At 34.0% G+C, this 27,747-nt stretch overlaps 1 protein-coding gene across 8 annotated transcripts in view; it reads left to right on the top strand.

Moving 5' to 3' along the window:
* The window catches only part of Ca-alpha1T (Ca[2+]-channel protein alpha[[1]] subunit T), a 257,504-nt gene that overhangs the window by 163,985 nt on the left and 65,772 nt on the right, over positions 1–27,747 (top strand). For all 8 annotated transcript variants that reach the window (XM_073979063.1, XM_073979060.1, XM_073979062.1 and 5 more), the window contains exons 5-7: positions 15,767–15,998; positions 16,111–16,285; positions 24,090–24,131. In XM_073979063.1, coding sequence (XP_073835164.1) covers positions 15,767–15,998; positions 16,111–16,285; positions 24,090–24,131 — 449 coding nt within the window. The remainder of the gene's footprint in view (positions 1–15,766; positions 15,999–16,110; positions 16,286–24,089; positions 24,132–27,747) is intronic.

Genomic DNA, 27,747 nt, shown 5'->3' with positions numbered 1-27,747 from the left:
TGCTTCTATAGACACTTTCTGAAACAAAGGGTGCTTCTATAGACCCTTTCTGAAACAAAGGGTGCTTCTATAGACCCTTTCTGAAACAAAGGGTGCTTCTATAGACCCTTTCTGAAACAAAGGGTGCGTCTATAGACCCTTTCTGAAACAAAGGGTGCTTCTATAGACCCTTTCTGAAACAAAGGGTGCTTCTATAGACTCTTTCTGAAACAAAGGGTGCTTCTATAGACCCTTTCTAAAACAAAGGGTGCTTCTATAGACCCTTTCTGAAACAAAGGGTGCTTCTATAGTCCCTTTCTGAAAGAAAGGGTGCTTCTATAGTCCCTTTCTGAAAGAAAGGGTGCTTCTATAGTCCCTTTCTGAAAGAAAGGGTGCTTCTATAGTCCCTTTCTGAAAGAAAGGGTGCTTCTATAGTCCCTTTCTGAAAGAAAGGGTGCTTCTATAGTCCCTTTCTGAAAGAAAGGGTGCTTCTATAGTCCCTTTCTGAAAGAAAGGGTGCTTCTATAGTCCCTTTCTGAAAGAAAGGGTGCTTCTATAGTCCCTTTCTGAAAGAAAGGGTGCTTCTATAGTCCCTTTCTGAAAGAAAGGGTGCTTCTATAGTCCCTTTCTGAAAGAAAGGGTGCTTCTATACTCCCTTTCTGAAAGAAAGGGTGCTTCTATAGTCCCTTTCTGAAAGAAAGGGTGCTTCTATAGTCCCTTTCTAAAAGAAAGGGTGCTTCTATAGTCCCTTTCTGAAAGAAAGGGTGCTTCTATAGTCCCTTTCTGAAAGAAAGGGTGCTTCTATAGTCCCTTTCTGAAAGAAAGGGTGCTTCTATAGTCCCTTTCTGAAAGAAAGGGTGCTTCTATAGTCCCTTTCTGAAAGAAAGGGTGCTTCTATAGTCCCTTTCTGAAAGAAAGGGTGCTTCTATAGTCCCTTTCAGAAAGAAGGTGTGCTTCTATAGTCCCTTTCAGAAAGAAGGTGTGCTTCTATAGTCCCTTTCTGAAAAAAGGGTGCCTCAATAGTCCCTTTCTGAAAGAAAGGGTGCTTCTGTAGTCCCTTTCTGAAAGAAAGGGTGCTTCTATAGTCCCTTTCTGAAAGAAAAGGGTGCTTCTGTAGTCCCTTTCTGAAAGAAAGGGTGCTTCTATAGACCCTTTCTGAAACAAAGGGTGCTTCTATAGTCCCTTTCTGAAAGAAAGGGTGCTTCTATAGTCCCTTTCTGAAAGAAAGGGTGCTTCTATAGTCCCTTTCTGAAAGAAAGGGTGCTTCTATAGTCCCTTTCTAAAAGAAAGGGTGCTTCTATAGTCCCTTTCTAAAAGAAAGGGTGCTTCTATAGTCCCTTTCTAAAAGAAAGGGTGCTTCTATAGTCCCTTTCTGAAAGGGTGCTTTCTGAAAGAAAGGGTGCTTCTATAGTCCCTTTCTGAAAGAAAGGGTGCTTCTATAGTCCCTTTCTGAAAGGGTGCTTTCTGAAAGAAAGGGTGCTTCTATAGTCCCTTTCTGAAAGAAAGGGTGCTTCTATAGTCCCTTTCTGAAAGAAAGGGTGCTTCTATAGTCCCTTTTGGAAGAAAGGGTGCTTCTATAGTCCCTTTCTGAAAGAAAGGGTGCTTCTATAGTCCATTTCTGAAAGAAAGGGTGTTTCTGTAGTCCCTTTCTGAAAGAAAGGGTACTTCTATAGTCCCTTTCTAATAGAAAGGGTGCTTCTATAGTCCCTTTCTGAAAGAAAGGGTGCTTCTATAGTCCCTTTCTGAAAGAAAGGGTGCTTCTATAGTCCCTTTCTGAAAGAAAGGGTGCTTCTATGGTCCCTTTCTGAAAGAAAGGGTGCTTCTATAGTCCCTTTCTGAAAGAAAGGGTGCTTCTAGAGTCCCTTTCTGAAAGAAAGGGTGCTTCTATAGTCCCTTTCTGAAAGAAAGGGTGCTTCTATAGTCCCTTTCTGAAAGAAAGGGTGCTTCTATAGTCCCTTTCTGATAGAAATGGTGCTTCTATAGTCCCTTTCTGAAAGAAAGGGTGCTTCTATAGTCCCTTTCTGAAAGAAAGGGTGCTTCTATAGTCCCTTTCTGAAAGAAAGGGTGCTTCTATAGTCCCTTTCTGAAAGAAAGGGTGCTTCTATAGTCCCTTTCTGAAAGAAAGGATGCTTCTATAGTCCCTTTCTGAATGAAAGGGTGCTTCTATAGTCCCTTTCTGAAAGAAGGGGTGCTTCTATAGTCCCTTTCTGATAGAAAGGGTGCTTCTATAGCCCCTTTCTGAAAAAGGGTGCTTCTATAGTCCCTTTCTGAAAAAAGGGTACTTCTATAGTCCCTTTCTGAAAAAAGGGTGGTTCTATAGACCCTTTCTGAAGGAAAGGGTGCTTCTATAGTCCCCTTCTGAAAGAAAGGGTGCTTCTATAGTCCCCTTCTGAAAGAAAGGGTGCTTCTATAGTCCCTTTCTGAAAAAAGGGTGCTTCTATAGTCCATTTCTGAAAGAAAGGGTGCTTCTATAGTCCCTTTCTGAAAGAAAGGGTGCTTCTATAGTCCCTTTCTGAAAGAAAGGCTGCTTTTATAGTACCCTTCTGGAAGAAAGAGTGCTTCTATAGCCCCCTTCTGAAAGAAAGGGTGCTTCTATAGTCCCTTTCTGAAAGAAAGGGTGCTTCTATAGTCCCTTTTTAAAACATTATTAAGCCATGATTTGAAAATTTCTGGGCTGATGAGAAGCAACAATAATATTTAAGACTAGGCAGTTAATTCAGAAAGCCGTTAGAAAAGTTTTTTTTTAAGATTCGATTATACACGCTTTAACTCAGAACCTTCTGCAGACAATTTAGCAGAAAACTCAACATTTTACCTTCAAAAGCCTCATATTTTAAAACATTGCTTTGCCATGAATTTAAATAATATAATTTAGCATACCGTGCGGCGTATGGTTTATATTTTGTTTACTACAATTAAACATACGCACCATAGCTTTATTTAATTAATATAAATCATACGCCACCCATTATCACCAGCTCACAAACTACAATATACAACAAATTTACGGAAACTTTCAATATTTTTTTAGCCCAAATATCATTAAAGCTGTAAGAAAGTCTACCAATGTCAAAGATTAAAGTATATTCCTTTTGTTTGTCATTTTCTCCACATTTACCTTATCACTCTATTCATCCGTCTGGTATTGTATTTCATTTCATATTGTCCTATCTCTCTGTCATATCTCTATTTTATTCTATTGGTTTTCTGATATTCGCCAAGTCATTTCAACAAATTATCCTGTGACAAAGTTAGTGCTCACATAATTACAGCGAATACTCTACTCGTGCTGCCGACCCTATTCCAATGCTTAAAAGATCCTATGACATTTTACTTGTGGCAGGATTTATATTTCATTGTTGTGACACGTTAGATATGGCGTAAAGTCGTCATGATGTATGGGCCAATGTGCAATTTTTACGGGACTATAGAGAAAACAATAATAGAGCACGTTTCTCATAACAACAGTAACAACAACGGTAGCAATAATAAGAAGTTAGGTACTTTAGGTTATGTAGGTCTGTAGCTCTTTTCATATAAAACACATTCGTAGCTGATAGTCTATCTATAAAACATTGTATTTTAATGGCATCAGAAAAGCTTATGGATGCCATAAACATTCAGGCAGATAGACAGACAGACAAACAAAAAAACATACAATGATGCTATAACAAACTGTTTAGATTTTGACAATACTGACATGCAGGAGTGGGGGTTGGTTGTAAACGTACGTTTGTAATTTAATGTAATGTAAAACGTACTACCGAAAAGAGGGATGTAATGAACAAATGTTTGTCTTCTGTTATAATGTAATCATCACATACGAGTACACATACACACAGAAGAAGTCAAGTAGCGGTAATAACAATTGTTTTATTGTTGTGCTCCGACGACAATAAAGTTACATGTGTCAACAAACATGTGACGTATGATTGATATTTAATTCAGCTTAATCACTCATATGTTATGATGTACCCAGAAATTAAAATTAGTCATACGACACCAAGGAAGTCAACAAAAATTTCTGTATGTTTACTGTCTTTCTTAGGATGCTTAAGAGCTCCGGGAGAAAACCTGAAGCGTGTCTATGTCAATTACAATTTTAAGAAGTATTCTGCTAAATTAAATCAAAACTATTGAGTACTAAGCCAAATTATGAAAAGTTGCTCCGTCTTTATAACTGAGTATTTTAATTTTTAAAGACTTACGGGAAGGTAATGAACTAAATTAGAATCTTTGAAGAAAAATGTTCAAAAATTGTATGAAATTTTTTTTCATCTCCACAATTAGTTTCCTTTCTTCTATAAAAGTTCTAAGCTCTTCCGGCATGTCTAGTTTTATTCCTAGGGGTAGTAGAATATCACTTTATTATAAACAAGGTTAAATACTATTGAGGCATTGATGTTTTCTACCCATTCTGAAACCGAAATACCTTGATAGAGTGATTATATTTGGACGATACGTGTACAACCTCCAAAATACCTAAAATCGGAAGGTACTGTTATATGGGGTCTATACAAAAACGTGGGCCTATGTCTAACTGTTTTGTAATGTACCTCGGAGTGTACCGTTATTAGGGGACTATGCCCAAACATGGACCCATGTTGACTATTTATGGTGGAGCAATTTTGTGGTCACTGGCAACCTCAAATGTAAAATAACTTCTAAATCCTAAAGTCTTGAAAATTAAAATTTTTAATAACTTCTAGTTCGGTCAAAAAATGTATATAATATCCTAAAATCGGGAGGCACCGTTATATGAAGGCTATATCAAAACATAGGACCACGTTGACAATTTTTGGGCAAGAAGTTTTGTCAGTACTGGGAACTTCGAATGTTCAATTACAAAAAATGTAGCCAAAATCCTTATATACCTAATACCGCAAGGTAAAGTTATATGGGGGCTATGCGAAAATATATAACTATGTCTAGGATTTTTGGTGGAGAAGTTTGTGACCTCTGGGAACCTCAAATGTCGAATTACATGTAGGCATCTAAAATCCCCCAAAAAGGTATCTTAAATCCCCCAAAATACGTAAAATCGGTGTTACCGTTATATGGGGACTAATAAAAAACTTGGACCTATGTCTACAATTATTGGTGGAATTTTTTGTGAGAAGTGGGAAACTCAAATGTAAAATTACACCTAGCTCGGCCAAAAAATGTATCTAAAATTCCCAAATTACCTAAAATCGGAATGTACCGCTATACGGGGCTTATACCAAAATTTGGACCTATGACTATAATTTTTGGTGTAGAATTTGTGTGACCAATGGAAACCTCTGATGCAAAATTAAAACTAGTTAGGTCAAAACATGTAGCTAAAATTCTCAAAATATCTAAAATCGGAAGGTACCATTATATAGGGGATATGTCAAAACATTGACCTATGTTGACAATTTTTGGTGGAGAAATTTTGTGGCCACTGGGTACCTCTAATGTAAAACTACCGCTAGTTCGGTCAAAAAAAGTAGCCAACATCTTCAAAATGCGTGAATGTACCGATATATGAAGGCTGTACCACCACATTGACCTAGGTAGAGGTAGTTCTGTCTAAAAATGAAGGAAAAATCCTCAAAATACCTGAAATCGGGTGGAACCGTTATCGCTGCAGCCACTTCAGAACTGGGCAGGGAGAGTAGAATCGATGGCTCGGTTATGGAGATTGTTGACAGCGATTGGATCGTGTGTTCACCTATTATTTGCAGTCTTCGGGCCGTGAGTACAGCGCAGCGACATAATACGTGTCTGAATGATTTGGTATCTTCTTTATCCTCGGATAACCTGTAGTAGTCAGCAATATAATTTCTGTCGCATTTGCAGGACACTGATCTTATTCTGCAGTGACCTGTGATTATTCCCACCGTTAGTATCAGGTAAGATTTCTTCATGGAAAGAAGAGATGAGGATCTTTCCTTGGAGACGATTTGCCAAATAGCCTTGAAGCCTCATCCCGATATCCTTGTTTCAACTTCAGCATGAAATGGGAGAAGGGTGGCTTGATTGAGTTTTCAACTTTCATATCGGTTGACTTCGATCCGCAATGCGGCATTTTATTCGCTATTTTAGCGTTCTTGCAATCTAAAACCGCCGCAGAGTTGATAGTGTGGCACCTGAGTGATTTATGGGCCGCTAACTATTCACGTGGATAGTTACCGGTCAAACTATGCCCATTTTCCTGTTGCCTATCAGTTCTGCGTCATTATTTATTGCAAAGATCTCGGCTTGGAAGACACTAAAATTTTTGTTCAACCTGTATGAAAGCCGTATGTTGAGGGTATCGCTGCAGAAGCCTGCTACTGTTCCCATTTCCATCTCGAAGCCATGGCTATATTACATCTCGGAGCCATCGCTATACATTAATCTGGTCGAAGTTCAGTCATGGTGATAAGTAATCACTGATTACCCCCAACCACAGATGTATTCCCGATCGCCAGTTCCAGCACTACGACCTTCAATGGATGAAGATCAAGTGGTAGTGCTACCGCTCTTTGGACGTTGTTTGGTTTAAGACCATTGTTGTGTGCCCATCTCGATAGTTTGACTAGAGCATCTTGCATGAGTTCCGATTGTGTTTGTGGGAACTTTTCGAAGATTATTATGATCACCAGGAGGAACCACAGCAATGGCAATAGCGTTCCAAAGCTTTTGAGATGTACTAGCGAGTTCTTAGATGTTGTCTTGGCTCCTTCTGTCTTAGTTTTGGAACAAAAATTTCAATTGTTTGGTTACAAGCCAAAATATCCAAAAAAAAAACAAGTGAGCAAAGGCTATAGTCGGGACGGGGCCGACCATGTGATACCCTACACCACTACCCCTGTGCATAAGGTTTTAACTGGTACACATTTCTTTTAGGGAATATAATCCGACTACCACCAAAAATAATATGCCTCTTTCTCTCTGGGACCCACATAAGCAAATAAAATTTCGTGACCATCCTGTAGCTTGATTGTAAAAAATGGAAGAATTGGATGCATTACCGACTATTGTGGTATCTCCCTTGTTTGACCACATTCGCCAACCTGCTTTACGCCAATGTAAAGGTAATATTATCTTCTTCCATTGACAGGTTTTGCCGTTGGAATACCCCTACTAAAAGCCAATATATTCACAAAGAATAAAACTTTGAATTTGTCTCCAAATGAGTTTTTGACCATTTCGACCCCTAAATATTATCCGACCATCATTAAAATCAGTAGGCTGCTTCCTCTGTGGGACCCCCATTAACCCCTACAATTTCGTGACGATCCGATCAAAATTGCAACCTGTGGCGTGATTACAAAATAATCGGAAAATGGGATGCATTATTGACTATTGCCATATCTCTGCTATTTGACCACCTACGACAACCTAATTTACATCGCTGAAAAGGTGATATTTTCTATTTTCCTTGCCAGGTTTTGCTTTTGATATACCTCTTAAAGAAACAGAGATATTGGCTTTGAAATAAAACGTTGACCTTTCTCCAAATAAGTGTTTGCCCATTCCTACCCCTGAATATTATCCGACCATCATCAAAATCAATACGCTTCTTTCCCTTTGGGACCCCTATTAACCCCCAGCATTTCGTGACGATCCGATCAAAATTGCGACCTGTAGCGTGATTACAAAAAAATCGGGAAATGGGATGCATTATCGAATATTGCCATATCTCTGCTATTTGACCACCTACGACAACCTAATTTACATCGCTGAAAAGGTGATATTTTCTACTTTCCTGGCTAGGTTTTACTTTTGATATACCTCTTAAAGAAACAGAGATATTGGCTTTGAAATAAAATGTTGACTTTTCTCCAAATAAGTGTTTGCCCATTCCGACCCCTAAATATTATCCGACCATCACCAAAATCAATAGGCTTCTTCATCTATGAGACCCCCATTAACCTTAAAATTTTCGTGACGATCCGATCAAAATTGCGACCTGTAGCGTGATTTCCAAAAAAATAGAAAAATGGGATGTATTACCGACTATTGCGATATCTCCGTTATTTGGTTACCTACGCCGACCTAGTTTGCATCATTGTAAAGACGGGATCTTCTACTTTCATAGTCAGGCTTTGCTTTTGGACAATTTTCAACCAAAGCTGTGATATTCGTCAATATAATTAAAATCGCAAAAAATAATATTGGGGTTTTATTTGCTACTATTGTGATATCTTCGTTGTTTGATCACCTACGAGCACCTACTTTTCATCATTCGAAAGGTGATATTTTCTGCTTTCATTGTCAGGTTTTATTTTTGGTATACCCCATATAGAAGCTGAGATATTCGCTTTGGAAAAAAACGTTGTCTTTTTATCCACCTAAGTTTTTTCCCCTTTCCGACCCCTAAATATTATCCGACCATCACCAAAATCAATAGGCTTCTTCCCCTCCGGGACCCCCATCAACATCCAAAATTTCGTGACGATCCGATCTAAATTGCGACCTGTAGCGTGATTACAAGGTTTAGATGGACAGACGGACAGACGGACAGACGGACGGACGGACGGACTGACGGACGGACACACATAGCCAGATCGACTCAGCTCGTCGAGACATTCATTTTGGTATATACAAGTATGGGTCTACGACCATTATTTCGATGCGTTACAAACTTTTTGGCCAAAACCAACTTATAATACCCTCCCCACATAGTGGTGTAGGGTATAAAAACGAAATATGATCCCAAGAAAATTTAAAAAATTTTCCAAAAAAAAAAGTATTAAAAATCAAAACAAATATTTATAAATGAAACTTTTAATTTTTTTAATAAAATAATAAATTTTGGACAAAGGTATTAAGGAAAAATTGTATTGACAAATTTTAAAAAAATTCAGAAAAAATAGTAATCGTCCGAATCCCATTACCACATAGGACTTAAAATTTGTGTAATTGAACGTAGTTTAATACAAAAAAATTTAAAGAAAATCGAAGGGGTCGAACATCTTTAAAAATTGATTTTAAATATTAAATCGCGAAAATAGAATCCAAGCCCACTGTGCAATTTTTTTCGGTATTTTTCATTTAATAGCTGATAAAACAACAAAACATACAAAACAATATTTTTTTCAATTTGGACCAATATTAAAGAAGTTATTAGTATTTCATTGCATGTAGTTTGTACAGAATTTGACTTTTTCAAGGCGCGATATCTCTGGAACCGTTAGTCAAAAAAAATCTGAAAATATACTAAAATGTTTTGTTAGTCAACAGCATCACCACAGCAAAAAATAAAGGAAATCAAAAACCTCATCTTGAAAAAGTGTCCGATTTCACTCAGAAATCCCCATAAGTATATTTGGACTGAAACTCAAAAGTTGTAGCAGAAGGTCCATGGTCCATTTTGGAATTGGAACTTATTTTGAGAGTCATCTCTTTTCGATATGTAGCGCGCCCTGCAGTCATTTCAGTTTGTATAACGGCATAACTTAGAGGTTTTGGACCACTACGTCAGGAATCATGGACTTGCGCATGAAAAACTTAATATCGCTATATACAGGACCACAAGGAGCAGCATCGGAATAAACTACCAAAGACTATTCGAACAGATCGTAAATTCGACCTAACCATAAATGTTTAACTTTTGTGGGGGAGGTACCCTAAGGAAAATACCGATATGCATCATTTTCGAAGACCGATATGCATCATTTCCAACTGTAGTGGACAAAATGTTAGAAGATTCCAAGTTTGGGCCGAATCGGTTGCTCCGTTAACAGATATAGTGCGTACCCGAAGGAGTTTACCGATATGGCTCATCTCGAACTTATATAAAGTTTTGTCAAAATATTACGAAGGCCAAACTTTGGACCGAATCGACTGATCCGTTTGAGAGTTATCGTGCCACAGCTTTTGGGATTTTTTCTCAGGATGTATGGACTTGCACCTAAAAAACTTGTACTCTCGTAATGGAGCCAGCGAATACAAGTGCCTGCAAAGAAATCAAAACGATTAAAGAGAAGATCTCAAAATAAAGCGATTTGAGAGTAGCTCTTAAACTGCACTTTTCTGAAATTTTATGTGGAAGGTACCCGAAGGTGTGGACCGATATAGTCCATATTCGAACTTTATCTAAGATTTGCAGAAATACTACGATGTACAATGTATGGACCATCTCGGTTTTTGCCTTCGAGAATTATATTACCCATCTACAAATTTAAACTATTGTACCATAGGGGTTGTTTACAGCTTTCGGGCTATTTTGTCAGGAAGTATGGACTTACCCCTGAAAAAAAGTTGTATCGTCGTAATGGAGACAGCGAATACAAGTGCCTGCAACAAAAATCAAAGCGATTCGAGAGCAGGTCTTAAACTGAACTTTTCCGAAATTTTGTGTGGGAGCTACCAGAAGGAGTGGATCGATAGAGTCCATATTGGAACCTTATATATGTCTGGTAGAAATTGCACGATATGTAAAGTACGGGTGCCACCGTGGTGCAATGGTATGCACACCCACCTTGCACGCTAAAGGTCGTGGGTTCGATTCCCAGGCCAGGCAACATCAAATTTTCAACGGTGGCAAAATACCCCTCAGTGATGTTGGCGACATTTCCTGAGTATTTCAGCCTTGTAAAACTTCTCTACAAGTGGTGTCTTAGGACACGCCGTTCGGACTGGGCAATAAACAGTAGATCCCATATCATTGAGCTAATATGAACCGGGGTGCACTCATTGATATGAAAGAAGTGTCCCTTGTTCCATCTGGGATGTTTGTGGAACAATTACAAAGTAAGGACAAATTATTTTACTCTCTTCAAGAGTTATCGTGCGCACCAGTTTTCCGAACAGTTTTTAACTTTTGTGGGGAACAAATTATTGCGAAGGCCAACTTTTGGACAGAATCGGCTGATACAGAGTTATCATGCGCTCCAACCAACCAGGCAGACAGACGGACATTGTTGAATAGAATCCAAGCGTTATTTCGCTGTCCGTATGAAAGTGTTTATACCCTCGCTAGCATAAAAGCTAAGTTTATAAAAATGCAAGTCAAAATGTGGACGCTCGATTTTCACTGTAGACGTATGGTATAGTGGACTTTTTTAATCAGTACAATCCAATATGGTCCAAAATCCCATTTTCCTGGCCAAGGCTATTTCTATGTAATTTTTGTATTGTTATTTATTATTATTCATAATACTTGCCACAAAATATTGATTCAGAATTATTTTCAGCCAAAATTCAAAAAACCATCAAAATACATTGAACAGGGTGATCCAAATGTATGTGGTCTAAACTAAAATTTTGTGCTATGTTGATAATTTTTGGTACGAAGATGTCAAAATGTAGAATTTCAGCAGAATCGGGTTAAAAATGCGGCAGAAACCTTCAAAATACCTTTAATTTGAGGTAACCTTTTACGTGGGCTATATCCAAACGTGGACCTATATCGACTGTGTTTGGTAGAGAAGTTCTCTGGTCACTCAAAGTACAAATTGCATATTATCAGGAAAATCGGTTCGAAATTGTACCACCCAAACATCAAATAGTTCTGAATTTTATATACTTATGTACCTTGAGAAAAGAATTATGCTTCATTTGTCGCATCGAATCGCAAGTTCAAACTTTTATTAAAGAACACACATTATTTCGGTCTAAAACAATTTTTGAAATTAAAGAAAAAATAATAATTTAAGGGGTTTCCAGAAATGTGTTGATAACTTCGTTCTTCAAATGTTTGTTCCGAACTTTTTGGAAAATAAAACTACTCATGGTGCTCTTGAATCAAATTTAAATGGAAGGTGCTTACACCTTTGAAGTTTTTGCGGATTCTGAAACTACAATGCTCGTAGATGAGAAAAATCAAAAAACAAAAAAAATTGCCGGAGCGCTTTTTAAATAAATCGCGATTCAAGTTGACATTTTTAGGGGTTGTTTAGGTTTTCACGATTTTGCTTAGAAACCGCAAGTCCTATCAAAATGAGACTGAAGAAAATGTTGTACCTATGAAAATTCCCTACAAGATCGACCTTAACAGTTTTTTCGTAGCTTTTACCATTTTTGAGATATTGGAGTTCGAATTGGGACAATGCACTGACTGTATCGCCCCCTTATAAAACAATGTCATGAAGGGTGCGCCTTAACTAATTTTTAATGAAAACCGCTTACACAGGGAAAGTTTTTGTGAATTCTGAAACAGCAATGTTCATAGATGAGAAAAATCCAAAAACAAGAAAAAATCGCTGTAGGGATTTTTAAATAAATCATGATTTAGGTTTCACGATTTTGCTTGGAAACCGCAAGTCCAATCGAAATGGAGCTAAAGAAAATGTTGTAGTTGTGAAAATTCTCTACAGGATTGACGTTTATGATTTGTTCTCAGGTTGTACCATTTTTGAGATAAAGAAGCTCAGTTTACATTTTTAGGTTTTTTGTTAGGGTTTCGCGATTTTGCTTGAATACGGCAAGTCTTATCGGCATGGGTCCAGAAAAAATCTTATAGCTGTGAAAATTCTCTACAAGACTGGCTTATGTAATTTTTCCTTATTTGTACCAAATTTTTAGTTATATAAGTTTAAGTTGGGAAATTGCAGTCATGACATTGTTTTATAAGGAGACGAAACAGAATTGAATTGAATTTGAATTGTCCCAATTTCAAATTCTATATATCACAAGTTGTAAAACCTACGAAAATATCATTAAGGTCAATCTTGTAGAGAATTTTGATAGCTACAACATTTTCTTTATTTCCATTTTGATAGGACTTGCAGTTTCCAAGCAAAATCGCAAAAACCTAAACAACTCTTAAAAATGTCAACTTGCGATTTATTTAAAAAGCGCTCCTGCAATTTTTTTTTTTTTTGTTTTTTGATTTTTCTCATCTATGAACATTGTAGTTTCAGAATCCGCAAAAACTTCCCAGGTGTAAGCACATTCCATTTAAATTTGATTCAAGAGCACCGTGTACTTTCTTTTATCTATCTTTTACATATTTGAGTTTTATTCTTTTTCATTTTTACAGTGTTTTATTTAACTTGCTTTGGTGTCCGTTTAGTGGAATCATGATGGAATCTCTCAAATAAAACGCTTGCCGTTTAACATTGTCACACTTTTTAATTCAAATGCTAGCGTTTTATTTGAGAGATTCCCTCATGAAAAAGTATTTTCTAGTTTTAAGTGCATTTATAAATAAAACACTGTAACTTAATTATACCCTACACCACTATGTGGGGAGGGTATTATAAGTTGGTTTTGGCCAAAAAGTTTGTAACGCATCGAAATAATGGTCGTAGACCCATACTTGTATATACCAAAATGAATGTCTCGACGAGCTGAGTCGATCTGGCTATGTGTGTCCGTCCGTCAGTCCGTCCGTCCGTCCGTCTGTCCGTCTGTCCGTCTGTCCGTCTGTCCATCTAAACCTTGTAATCACGCTACAGGTCGCAATTTAGATCGGATCGTCACGAAATTTTGGATGTTGATGGGGGTCCCGGAGGGGAAGAAGCCTATTGATTTTGGTGATGGTCGGATAATATTTAGGGGTCGGAAAGGGGAAAAAACTTAGGTGGATAAAAAGACAACGTTTTTTTCCAAAGCGAATATCTCAGCTTCTATATGGGGTATACCAAAAATAAAACCTGACAATGAAAGCAGAAAATATCACCTTTCGAATGATGAAAAGTAGGTGCTCGTAGGTGATCAAACAACGAAGATATCACAATAGTAGCAAATAAAACCCCAATATTATTTTTTGCGATTTTAATTATATTGACGAATATCACAGCTTTGGTTGAAAATTGTCCAAAAGCAAAGCCTGACTATGAAAGTAGAAGATCCCGTCTTTACAATGATGCAAACTAGGTCGGCGTAGGTAACCAAATAACGGAGATATCGCAATAGTCGGTAATACATCCCATTTTTCTATTTTTTTGGAAATCACGCTACAGGTCGCAATTTTGATCGGATCGTCACGAAAATTTTAAGGTTAATGGGGGTCTCATAGATGAAGAAGCCTATTGATTTTGGTGATGGTCGGATAATATTTAGGGGTCGGAATGGGCAAACACTTATTTGGAGAAAAGTCAACATTTTATTTCAAAGCCAATATCTCTGTTTCTTTAAGAGGTATATCAAAAGTAAAACCTAGCCAGGAAAGTAGAAAATATCACCTTTTCAGCGATGTAAATTAGGTTGTCGTAGGTGGTCAAATAGCAGAGATATGGCAATATTCGATAATGCATCCCATTTCCCGATTTTTTTGTAATCACGCTACAGGTCGCAATTTTGATCGGATCGTCACGAAATGCTGGGGGTTAATAGGGGTCCCAAAGGGAAAGAAGCGTATTGATTTTGATGATGGTCGGATAATATTCAGGGGTAGGAATGGGCAAACACTTATTTGGAGAAAGGTCAACGTTTTATTTCAAAGCCAATATCTCTGTTTCTTTAAGAGGTATATCAAAAGCAAAACCTGGCAAGGAAAATAGAAAATATCACCTTTTCAGCGATGTAAATTAGGTTGTCGTAGGTGGTCAAATAGCAGAGATATGGCAATAGTCAATAATGCATCCCATTTTCCGATTATTTTGTAATCACGCCACAGGTTGCAATTTTGATCGGATCGTCACGAAATTGTAGGGGTTAATGGGGGTCCCACAGAGGAAGAAGCCTACTGATTTTAATGATGGTCGGATAATATTTAGGGGTCGAAATGGTCAAAAACTCATTTGGAGACAAATTCAAAGTTTTATTCTTTGTGAATATATTGGCTTTTAGTAGGGGTATTCCAACGGCAAAACCTGTCAATGGAAGAAGATAATATTACCTTTACATTGGCGTAAAGCAGGTTGGCGAATGTGGTCAAACAAGGGAGATACCACAATAGTCGGTAATGCATCCAATTCTTCCATTTTTTACAATCAAGCTACAGGATGGTCACGAAATTTTATTTGCTTATGTGGGTCCCAGAGAGAAAGAGGCATATTATTTTTGGTGGTAGTCGGATTATATTCCCTAAAAGAAATGTGTACCAGTTAAAACCTTATGCACAGGGGTAGTGGTGTAGGGTATCACATGGTCGGCCCCGTCCCGACTATAGCCTTTGCTCACTTGTTTTTTAATTATTATTTTTTATCTTATTGTGGTGTTATTACTAAATAAATTATCACAAAATAATGCACGTGCAGCTCTATTAAAAACACAATAAATAAATCCCAATCTTGACAACTTCACGTCTAACGGTAAATGCAAATTGAGTACGAACAAACTTTGTTTTTGTTGTTTATTATCGTATTATGAAGAAAAAAAGAAAAAATTAAGATGTCAAAAAATTGGCTTCTAGCCAAAGAATTCGCATTTTAAATCAAAGTGCAATCCCAAGAATCAGAAACGCGAAGCGCCCCTTAAGATGTTCAAATCGTCACAGCGATGAAGTGAAAATTCACCAGATCGGTCAGGGGCACGTTAAACTGATTGCCATAAAATGTCATGTTCGAAATTTTGGGATCAAATGAAAATAAAATTAGAGGGTGAGCATTTCAACAAAAATGGATTTTTGGGACAGTCGTATATGTAGATGATACTTTAGAACACCACGCTTTTTGAGAAAGCTCTAGTGATTTGCATATATTTGAGAGTTCAAATGAGTCATTAATACTGTAATAGACAGTTTTACTGTAAAGAAAGCATTTGTAGGTATGAGAGCGTATAACTAATATTATTTAGAACTCAGGGCGTATGCTTAAGTTTTGATAGTAACAATTGATGCGTCACGTAAATTTGTTAGAAGGAATTCTAGTTGCCTTGCATTCTTCATTTTTTCCATTCAATAATCTTTATTTTTCGATTTTATTGAAATGTCATCCTGTCGCAGACATTCGATGATATCATATTTGCCTTCTTCGCCTTGGAAATGTGCATTAAAATGGTCGCTATGGGAATCTATGGCAAAACAACCTATTTGGCTGACTCATGGAATCGTTTGGATTTTTTCATTGTCTTGGCTGGCCTGCTGGAATATGTTATGCATGTGGAGAATTTGAATTTAACCGCCATACGAACAATACGAGTGTTGAGGCCTCTGAGGGCCATTAATCGAATACCAAGTAAGTAAAAACAGTTGGGAGTAGCATAGATTTTATGACAATTTTTCCATTAAACCGATATTTATTGTAACTAATTGTAACCATCAAATGTGAATTTTGCAAAACAATCTAGGCATGCGTATTTTGGTAATGCTGCTATTGGACACCTTGCCCATGTTGGGCAATGTTTTGCTGCTGTGTTTTTTCGTCTTCTTTATTTTCGGCATTATTGGTGTCCAATTGTGGGAAGGTATACTGAGGCAACGTTGTGTCCGAGACTTGCCCTATGATATCTATGTACCCGAAAAGTAAGTTCAAATAATATTTGAAAATATATCTATTTATTTATAAATCTTCTCATTTATAACTCTGAAAAAGATATTTCAACTTTTTTGGTTTTGGAAATTATCGATGACGTTAACTATAAACTACTCTATTCTTTTATGTATTGTTAACTAAATAATAATGATGATAAGAATAACAAGCTAAATAGCCAAAAAGAACTGTGATAATGACTGAATAATAATGCAAATCTAATAACGATGATTAACTAGACGTTAGCCGAGTAATGATGGTATTCAAATATGTATCTACTAATTAAACCTCAGTATCCTCAGCAATTGTTAACAAATGTGTGTTATAGCCTGACAAAATCTAACCCCACGTCCCACGTCCATGGCCAAGTATCCCCCAGAGTTAATAGTAAACGAAGAGAAAAATATAGAAATAAGGGTCTTGTTAGTAGGGACCTTTTTTATGTGCAATATATAATTTTTAATTTCGAACTTCCCCTATGTTTTTTAGTGCTTTATTTTAGTTTCGTTTTGTTTACCTGTTGCAAAAAAAAAGAAACTTTCCAAAGTTAAGTTATTTCCCCTTTGTTATTGCCGCCTTCCATTAAAAAAATAAACAAATATATTAAATTAACTTTAATTAGCTACTAATTTCTTTTTTAGTTGTAACCCCTTAAATTTGAGCCATTTGAACCAAGCAATTGGAATTGTAGAAATTGAGTTTTCCATACCAGTAGAGTAACAAACAAAGTCTCAGTCACTGATACCTCCCACAACACAAAAACTTTAGATACAAAACTAGGGAGCAAAAGAGAGTAGAACAAGTGTCATTTTCATAAACCATTAAGACATTACTGAAACAATAGTAGGTACATAGATCGAGAAAAAAAAACAACATTTCTGTAACAACAAATACAAAAAAAGAGAATCCCGTCCATGACAAGAGGTACCTACAAGTCTATACGATATGATATAATTAAAATTATTTGTATATAAAAATATCAAAGCGAAAAGGCATAGGCGGTAAGCGAAAATTTATTTTCTATAGATAAATATATACAAAAGGTCCTCTTCTATAGGTACGAAAATCAACCCTTGTATTTTCAAAGATATCGAAAATTAGCAATTGCAAAAAGCCAAGGTACCAAACACCACATTTCTACAAACTCCATGAAAAATACCCATTTTACAAGCAATATTATTAAAAATATCCCTCTTGAAGGCCAAGAGTATTACCACACGATTTTTCCATTTGATCCAAAAATCTTAAGCTTGAAATTTTATGATGCTAACATCACGATAACGCGTGCTCATGGGGCACGGGATTTTTATTTCCCTAGTAATTTTTATGGTGCCAAAGGTGAATTTTCAACAAAATTTGTTCACAAGAGTGCCAACCGTAGAACCAACAAATCGACCCCATTAATTGTTTCCATTAGTTTAATTTCTACAGACCCTAAAATACCCCCCCGACCACTGTACAACAATGCCATCATCTGTAATATAGTCGCTGTAAATACACACACACATTTATAACTCGCCGTTATAATTCACCCAAAATATACTCTTTCCCAGTGTAAACACTCCAATGTTATTTGTAATTTTTCACAGTGTATATAAAATAAAAAATAGAAAAACTTTGCACGCTTTACGCTACAGGCAGCTGTCATTGGTGGCTATAATTTCTAGGAGCCCCAAGGTACTAAAAAGCAGTTTTAAAGCAGGTATCGGTAACCACTACAAATGCAAATGACGTTGATTGTATTCAGTCTCACGCATACGTCATTGGTATTATAGCAATATCTTCACTAAGGAACTTTTCAAAAGGAAAATATTTAAACAACGAACTTTTTTTTTAAAGAAAACTGTTCACCAATGAACTTTTTCTTTAGACAATTTTTCACCAATGAACTTCTTGTATAGAAAAATGTTCACCAATGAACTCTTTCTTATATGAACTTTTTCACCAATGAACTTTTTCTATAGAAAAAGGTTCAACAATGAACTTTTTCTATAGAAAAAGGTTCAACAATGAACTTTTTCTATTTAAAAAGGATCACCAATGAACTTTTTCTATAGAAAAAGGTTCAACAATGAACTTTTTCTATAGAAAAAGGTTCAACAATGAACTTTTTCTATAGAAAAAGGTTCAACAATGAACTTTTTCTATAGAAAAAGGTTCAACAATGAACTTTTTCTATAGAAAAAGGTTCAACAATGAACTTTTTCTATAGAAAAAGGTTCAACAATGAACTTTTTCTATAGAAAAAGGTTCAACAATGAACTTTTTCTATAGAAAAAGGTTCAACAATGAACTTTTTCTATAGAAAAAAGGTTCAACAATGAACTTTTTCTATAGAAAAAGGTTCAACAATGAACTTTTTCTATAGAAAAAGGTTCAACAATGAACTTTTTCTATAGAAAAAGGTTCAACAATGAACTTTTTCTATAGAAAAAGGTTCAGCAATGAACTTTTTCTATAGAAAAAGGTTCAGCAATGAACTTTTTCTATAGAAAAAGGTTCAGCAATGAACTTTTTCTATAGAAAAAGGTTCAGCAATGAACTTTTTCTATAGAAAAAGGTTCAGCAATGAACTTTTTCTATAGAAAAAGGTTCAGCAATGAACTTTTTCTATAGAAAAAGGTTCAGCAATGAACTTTTTCTATAGAAAAAGGTTCAACAATGAACTTTTTCTATAGAAAAAGGTTCACCAATGAACTTTTGTTGAACTTTTTCTATAGAAAAAGGTTGAACAATGAACTTTTTCTATTTAAAAAGGATCACCAATGAACTTTTTCTATTTAAAAAGGATCACCAATGAACTTTTTCTATTTATAAAGGATCACCAATGAACTTTTTCTATAGAATAAGGTTCAACAATGAACTTTTTCTATAGAAAAAGGTTCAACAATGAACTTTTTCTATAGAAAAAGGTTCAACAATGAACTTTTTCTATAGAAAAAGGTTCAACAATGAACTTTTTCTATAGAAAAAGGTTCAACAATGAACTTTTTCTATAGAAAAAGGTTCAACAATGAACTTTTTCTATAGAAAAAGGTTCAACAATGAACTTTTTCTATAGAAAAAGGTTCAACAATGAACTTTTTCTATAGAAAAAGGTACAACAATGAACTTTTTCTATAGAAAAAGGTTCAACAATGAACTTTTTCTATAGAAAAAGGTTCAACAGTGAACTTTTTCTATAGAAAAAGGTTCAACAGTGAACTTTTTCTATAGAAAAAGGTTCAACAGTGAACTTTTTCTATAGAAAAAGGTTCAACAGTGAACTTTTTCTATAGAAAAAGTTCAACAGTGAACTTTTTCTATAGAAAAAGGTTCAACAATGAACTTTTTCTATAGAAAAAGGTTCAACAATGAACTTTTTCTATAGAAAAAGGTTCAACAATGAACTTTTTCTATAGAAAAAGGTTCAACAATGAACTTTTTCTATAGAAAAAGTTTCACGAATGAACTTTTTCTATAGAAAAATGTTCTCCAATGAAATATTTCTATAACAAATGTTCTCCAATGAACTTTTTCTATGGAAAAAGGTACACCAATGAACTTTGGTGAAAAATTTTCTATAGAAAAATGTTCACCAATGAATTTTTCTATGGAAAAATGTTCACCAATGAACTTTTTCTAAAGAAAAATGTTCACCAATGAATTTTTCTTTAGAAAAATGTACACCAGTGAACTTTTTCTATAGAAAAATGTTCACCAATGAACTTTTTTTATAGAAAAATGTTCACAATGAATTTTTTCTATAGAAAAATGTTCACCAATGAACTTTTTCTATAGAAAAATGTTTAACAAGAACTTTATATATAGAAAAATTTACACCAATAACATTTTTCTATCGAAAAATGTTAACCCTTGATATTTTTCTATAGAAAAATGTTCACCAATGAACCTTTTCTATAGAAAAATGTTCACCAGTGAAATTTTTCCATAGAAAAATGTTCACCAATGCACTTTCTTATAGAAAAGTTTCCACCAATGAACTTTTTTTTATAGAAAAAGGTCCACCAATGAATTTTTCTATAGAAAAAGGTCCACCAATGAATTTTTCTATAGAAAAAGGTTCACCAATGAACTTTTTCTATGGAAAAAGGTTCACCAATGAACTTTTTCTATGGAAAAAGGTTCACCAACGAACTTTTTTATGGAAAAAGGTTCACCAATGAACTTTTTCTATAGAAAAATGTTCACCAATGAACTATAGAAAAATGTTCACCAATGAACTATAGAAAAATGTTCACCAATGAACTATAGAAAAATGTTCACCAATGAACTTTTTCTATACAAAAATGTTCACATAGGTACTTTTTTCTATAGAAATAATGCACCAAAAAACTTTATTTATAGAAAATTTTTTTATCAATGAATTTTTTCTATAGAAAAATTTTCACCAATGAACTTTTTCTATAGAAAAGTTTTCAACAATGAAATTTTTCTATAAAAAATGTTCACCAATGAAGTTTTTCTATAGAAAAATGTTCAGCAATGAACTTTTTCTGTAGAAAAATGTTCAGCAATGAACTTTTCCTATAGAAAAATGTTCACCAATGAACTTTTTCTATAGAAAAATGTTCACCAATGAAATTTTTCTATAGAAAAAGGCTCACCAATGAACTTTTTCTATAGTAAAAGGTTCGCCAATGAACTTCTTCTATTGAAAACTTTTCACCAATGAACTTTTTCTATAGATAAATGTTCACCAATGAACTTTTTCTATAGAAAAATGTTCACCAATGAACTTTTTCTATAGGAAAATGTTCACCAATGAACTTTTTCTATAGAAAAATGTTTACCAATGAACTTTTCCTACAGAAAAATGTTCACCAATGAACTTTTTCTATGGAAAAATGTTCACCAATGAACTTTTTCTATAGAAAAATGTTCAGCAATGAACTTTTTCTGTAGAAAAATGTTCAGCAATGAACTTTTTCTATAGAAAAAGGTTCACCAATGAACTTTTTCTATAGAAAAAGGTTCACCAATGAACTTTTTCTATAGAAAAATGTTCACCAATGAACTTTTTCTATAGAAAAATGTTCACCAATGAACTTTTTCTATAGAAAAAGGTTCACCAATGAACTTTTTCTATAGAAAAAGGTTCACCAATGAACTTTTTCTATAGAAAAAGGTTCACCAATGAACTTTTTCTATAGAAAAAGGTTCACCAATGAACTTTTTCTATAGAAAAAGGTTCACCAATGAACTTTTTCTATAGAAAAAGGTACACCAATGAACTTTTTCTATAGAAAAAGGTACACCAATGAACTTTTTCTATAGCAAAAGGTTCACCAATGAACTTTTTCTATAGAAATAGGTTCACCAATGAAATTTGTCTATAGAAAAATGTTCACAAATGAACTTTTTCTATGGCAAAATGTTCACCAATGAACTTTTTCTATACCAAAATGTTCACCAATGAACTTTTTCTATAGAAAAATGTGTGAAATCACCAATGAACTTTTTCTGTAAGAAAATGTTCACCAATGAACTTTTTCTGTAGAAAAATGTTCACAAATGAACTTTTTCTGTAGAAAAATGTTCACCAATGAACTTTTTCTGTAGAAAAATGTTCACCAATGAACTTTTTCTATAGAAAAATGTTCACCAATGAACTTTTTCTATAGAAAAAGGTTCAGCAATGAACTTTTCTATAGAAAAATGTTCAGCAATAAACTTTTTCTATAGAAAAATATTCACCAATGAACTTTTTCTATAGAAAAATCTTCACCAATGAACTTTTTCTATAGAAAAATCTAAACCAATGAACTTTTTCTATAGAAAAATGTTCACCAATGCAATTTTTCTATAGAAAAATGTTCACCAATGAATTTTTCTATAGAAAAATGTTCACCAATGAACTTTTCCTATAGAAAAATATTCATCAATAAACTTTTTTCTATAGAAAAATGTTCACCAATGAATTTTTTCTATAGAAAAATGTTCACCAATGAAATTTTTGTATAGAAAAATGTTCACCAATGAACTTTTTCTATAGCAAAATGTTCACCAATGAACTTTTTCTATAGGAAAATGTTCACCAATGAACTTTATCTATAGCAAAATGTTCACCAATGAACTTTTTCTATACCAAAATGTTCACCAATGAACTTTTTCTATAGAAAAATGTTCACCAATGAACTTTTTCTGTAAGAAAATGTTCACCAATGAACTTTTTCTGTAGAAAAATGTTCACCAATGAACTTTTTCTGTAGAAAAATGTTCACCAATGAACTTTTTCTGTAGAAAAATGTTCACCAATGAACTTTTTCTATAGAAAAATGTTCACCAATGAACTTTTTCTATAGAAAAAGGTTCAGCAATGAACTTTTTCTATAGAAAAATGTTCAGCAATAAACTTTTTCTATAGAAAAATATTCACCAATGAACTTTTTCTATAGAAAAATCTTCACCAATGAACTTTTTCTATAGAAAAATCTAAACCAATGAACTTTTTCTATAGAAAAATGTTCACCAATGCAATTTTTCTATAGAAAAATATTCACCAATGAAATTTTTCTATAGAAAAATGTTCACCAATGAACTTTACCTATAGAAAAATATTCATCAATAAACTTTTTTCTATAGAAAAATGTTCACCAATGAATTTTTTCTATAGAAAAATGTTCACCAATGAAATTTTTGTATAGAAAAATGTTCACCAATGAACTTTTTCTATAGCAAAATGTTCACCAATGAACTTTTTCTATAGGAAAATGTTCACCAATTAACTTTTTCTATAGAAAAATGTCCACCAATGAACTTTTTCTATTGAAAAATTTTCACCAAAGCATTTTTTCTATTGAAAAATGTTCACCAATGAAATTTTTCTATTGAAAAATGTTCACCAATGAACTTTTTCTATAGAAAACGTTCACCAATGAACTGTTTCTATAGAAAATATTCACCTAGGTACTGTTTCTATAGAAATAATGCACCAAAGAACTTTTTCTATAGAAAAATGTTCACCAATGAACTTTTTCTATAAAAAATGTTCATCAATGATTTTTTCTATAAAAAAATGTTTAAAAACTTTCTGAACTGTTAGAGAAGTCATTCAAATACTAACTTCTTTCAAGCTTTATGCTTAATATCTAATTCTCCATGATAAAATACACAGTAAAATTTCTTATCTTTGAGAAAATTTGGAAAATGAGGAAAGGTACTAAAAAGCAAACTCTTTTTTAAACGAGGTACAACATTATCGTTAGTATGAAGTTACGCATGCTCTCCGAAAAGAGACAATATTTTTAATATATAGAACTTTGAAAAATACAATCATCTTTAGAAAGGGTATTAAGCAATAAAAGTCCTCTCTTTAGATCCCTATTAAAAACATACTACCATTAACTTTAAGCCACCAATGACAGCAGCCGCCAAAAACGCTAAGCAGAGTAACACATAGACACAAACAAGTCACCAAGCAAGACTATTCTAACATTGTCAACAACTGCAGTTCCACGTTCATATTGTTTATAGACATACATACATAAATATATATTTAGACGTTTCTCTGTACACCGTTCTTTGTCTTCTTCTCGTCTTTTGTCTGTAATTTCTGTCAATTTAACAATATTTTATTAACTATTGTTTTGTTATCATTGTTTGGGTATGGTTTTGTTGTTTTTGTTAAATTTAACTGTCATATTATTATTATTTGAAAGAAAAAAACAACACTCATTGTTATAAAATGTCTAATTTTCTTGTGTTTCAATTTTATCAACAACAACAACAACAATTTAAAAAAATGATGTCTAACCAACCACCAACTCAAATGTCATCGCGATTTTTTGTTTACAGGGAACTACCTGATGTGTACAGAGTTCGAGTCCGTGTTAACTCGTAAGATGAACAAAGATTTAATAATTATCAAAAAACATTTGTTTTAAAAAAAATGCAACAACAACAAAATAATTCTTCTACTCAACTGTCATATACTACTACCACTACTACCGCTCTAAGCAGTATACAAATGTTGTATATGTATAAACTCTCTTTAAATAATCTTTTATCTCTCTCAACTTTTCTATATTTACAACATATATACAACTTATAAACGTATTCATTATTCGTATATACATATCTGCTATATGGATATTTAGCTAGTTATTGTTTAATTTTTTCAAACATTTTTATTGTTTATTTTTACCAAAAAACAAACATTATTTTTACTATTTTTCTTTTTTTGGTTTTGAATTTGGTAATTCAGAACACCAACACCATCATACCTACTAAGTAGTTGTATTTCATTGAAGCGATTAGTGTTTTTTTAGTCACCATCCAACACCTGTTATGTTTTAAATTATTCCTTTTGTTTCCTTCTTTATTGTTAGCATTTGATATGATCTACACCAAACATTTTCTTCTTGTAGTCGTCCCGTAATTGCTAGCCTTTAAGTGTTTCACCAGAATCTTAGATTGTTTCCTTTTTTTCGTTCTTTCTTTGTTTTGGTATTTATTTATTCGATTTGTCAACCACCACCACCGACACCAACACTTATTTTCTCTTTTTGTTGTTTCTTTCCATCACTCACTTTTACTGTAGCACTTAGATACTTGAAATTGTCAGTGTCAGATGTAAAGCTATGCTTTACTTGTTGCCCTTTATTGTATCTTTTTTTGTAAGGATAAATTGGTAGCCGTAGATTTTTCCCAAATTACTTTCCTTTTTCATGGTAGTTTATGTTGATATTTATTACTATTTATTTCAAATTTTATATGGGTAGCCGTAATGTGGGATATCAATGACATGTTTTGACATTTCAAACACTACACGACACCTATTGGACCCGAAGAAATTAAAGATATGCTATATCAAACATATTGTTAAAGGAAATGTATAACACATCTATGTGAACAAGGAAAACTGTTATACAATTATTTAGCTTTAAATTTCAATTTCTAACCAAATGCAATGCATCAATTTTTCTATAAAAATGTGGTATAGAAATGTTATATTGCTGTAAAATTACTTTTTTTGGTCAAAAATGTTATACAATTCTGATTAGATATAACTGATCAGCGAAAAAAAAAACAGCTACAAATATTTCTTTTTCTGTATAAAGCTACAGCTAATTTCTATTTCTTAAAAACATTTGATACAGTAAATTTCTCTATTAAAAATTCGATGAACAAACACCTAAACTGACTTACACAAAGGTGTTATACAACTGGTTAATAAATGTATATACTTTATTCTACATGCCGAAATAAAATGAGTAGTTTTTCTTTCGTTTTCTTTTTTCGTTCGACATAGTGAAACAGGCTCTTAATTCGTAAGAACGAATGCTATACAACATTATTGCCATGCGAAAGAGTGTTATACAAGTTTCTTCCTCTCCATCACTCTTTCTCTCTCAAAGCCTACAAGATTTTTTCATTTATACAATTAATTTGTATATTCTACAGCATCTTTGCCACAAGAAAAAACTGTTATACTGAGCAAAGAATACAACTGTTTACTACTTTCAAATGAAATATATTATAACAAGTAAGAACGGCGTTAAGTTCGACCAGGCCGAACTTGTTATACCCACCACCACTTGCTGCATTGAAGTAAAATTGAACAATTAGTTTTCTTTTGATACAGTAAATTTCTCTAAATTCGATGAACAAACACCTAAACTGATATACAAAAAAGTGTTATACAACTGGTTAGTAAATGTAAATACTTTATTCTGGTTAGTAAATGTAAATACTTTATTCTACATTAAGGGCCTGTTTCACTATGCCGAAAGAAAATGAGTAGTTTTTCTTTCGTTTTCATTTTCGTTCGACATAGTGAAACAGGCCCTTAATTCGTAAGAACGAATGCTATACAACATTATTGCCATAGGAAAGAGTGTTATACAAGTTTCTTCCTCTCTATCCCTCTTTCTCTCTCAAAACCTGCAAGAGTTTTTCATTCATAAAATTAATTTTGATATTCTACAGCTTCTTCGCCACAAGAAAAAACTGTTATACTGAACAAAGAACACAACTGTTTACTAATTTCAAATTAAATATATTATAACAAGTAAGAACGGCGTTAAGTTCGACCAGGCCGAACTTGTTATACCCACCACCACTTGCTGCATTGAAGTAAAATTGAACAATTAGTTTTCTTTTGATACAGTAAATTTCTCTATCAAAAATTCGATGAACAAACACCTAAACTGATTTACAAAAAAGTATTATACAACTGGTTAGTAAATGTAAATACCTTATTCTACATTAAGGGCCTGTTTCACTATGCCGAAAGAAAATGAGTAGTTTTTCTTTCGTTTTCATTATCGTTCGACATAGTGAAACAGGCTCTTAAATCGTAAGAACGAATGCTATACAACATTATTGCCATACGAAAAAGTGTTATACAAGTTTCTTCCTCTCTATCACTCTCTCTCTCTCTCTCAAAGCATACAAGAGTTTTTCATTTATAAAATTAATTTGTATATTCTACAGCAAAGAATACAACTGTTTACTACTTTCAAATGAAATATATTATAACAAGTAAGAACGGCGTTAAGTTCGACCAGGCCGAACTTGTTATACCCACCACCACTTGCTGCATTGAAGTAAAATTGAACAATTAGTTTTCTTTCGTTTATGAAGAAGACTAAATACCGAATTTCAGCAAGATCGGCAAAAAAATGTGGCTAAAGTTCAAAATACCGAAATTCGGAAGGTACCGTTCCATGGGGACTATATTAAAACGTCGATATACAGACTGAAAGAAGACTAAATACTAAGTTTCCGATATTTCGGTAAAACCTTCAAAATACCGATAATCAAGAGGTACGCTTATATGGGGGATATAGGAACCCGCGTACCTATACCGATAATTCTCTTCTGGAATATTTTATAACCCAGTGAAAGACTAAATAATAGAGTTGGGCAATCTAGTTCCCGGAGAGGATCCATCTTTCTAGTTCCTTTTCCCAAAAGGAACTAGTTCCTTAATATAGTTCCATATAGTTCAACGAATCTTTCTCTTTCGTCGTTCCTTCCATTCCAAATAGTTCCGAGACCGAAATGGTTCAACGAATTTTTCTCTTTCACCGTTCTTTCCGTTTCAAATAGTTCCGAGATCGAAATAGTTCAATGAATTTTTTCTTCTTTCGTCGCTCTTTTTGTTTCCGTCGTTCCAAATAGTTCCGAGACTGAAATGTTTTCATGGTTTGGTGGATGAATTGACATAAAAATAAATAAATCCAGCGAACAAACATTGAAGGAACCAGAAAAACGAAGGGAACTATATGAACTAAAGGAACTATATAAACGCAAGAGCTGGATATAGTTCTAATAGTTCCTTGTCCGGAATAGTTCCTTGGAACTAGTTCGTTCCGGAACTACACAACTCTACTAAATATCAAATTTCAGCCATTTCGGTGGATTATTGTGGCCACAACCTTCAAAATACCGAACATCGGGAGGTTCCGTTCCATGGAGGCTATATCAAAACGTGGACCGATATAGCCCA

This window comes from Musca autumnalis, unplaced genomic scaffold (genome assembly GCF_047663935.1).
Source record: "Musca autumnalis isolate F117 unplaced genomic scaffold, ASM4766393v1 scaffold_3, whole genome shotgun sequence".
Lineage (NCBI taxonomy): Eukaryota > Metazoa > Arthropoda > Insecta > Diptera > Muscidae > Musca > Musca autumnalis.
The sequence above is the reverse complement of the archived record's forward strand: the minus strand, read 5'-3'. Positions and strand labels throughout refer to the sequence as shown.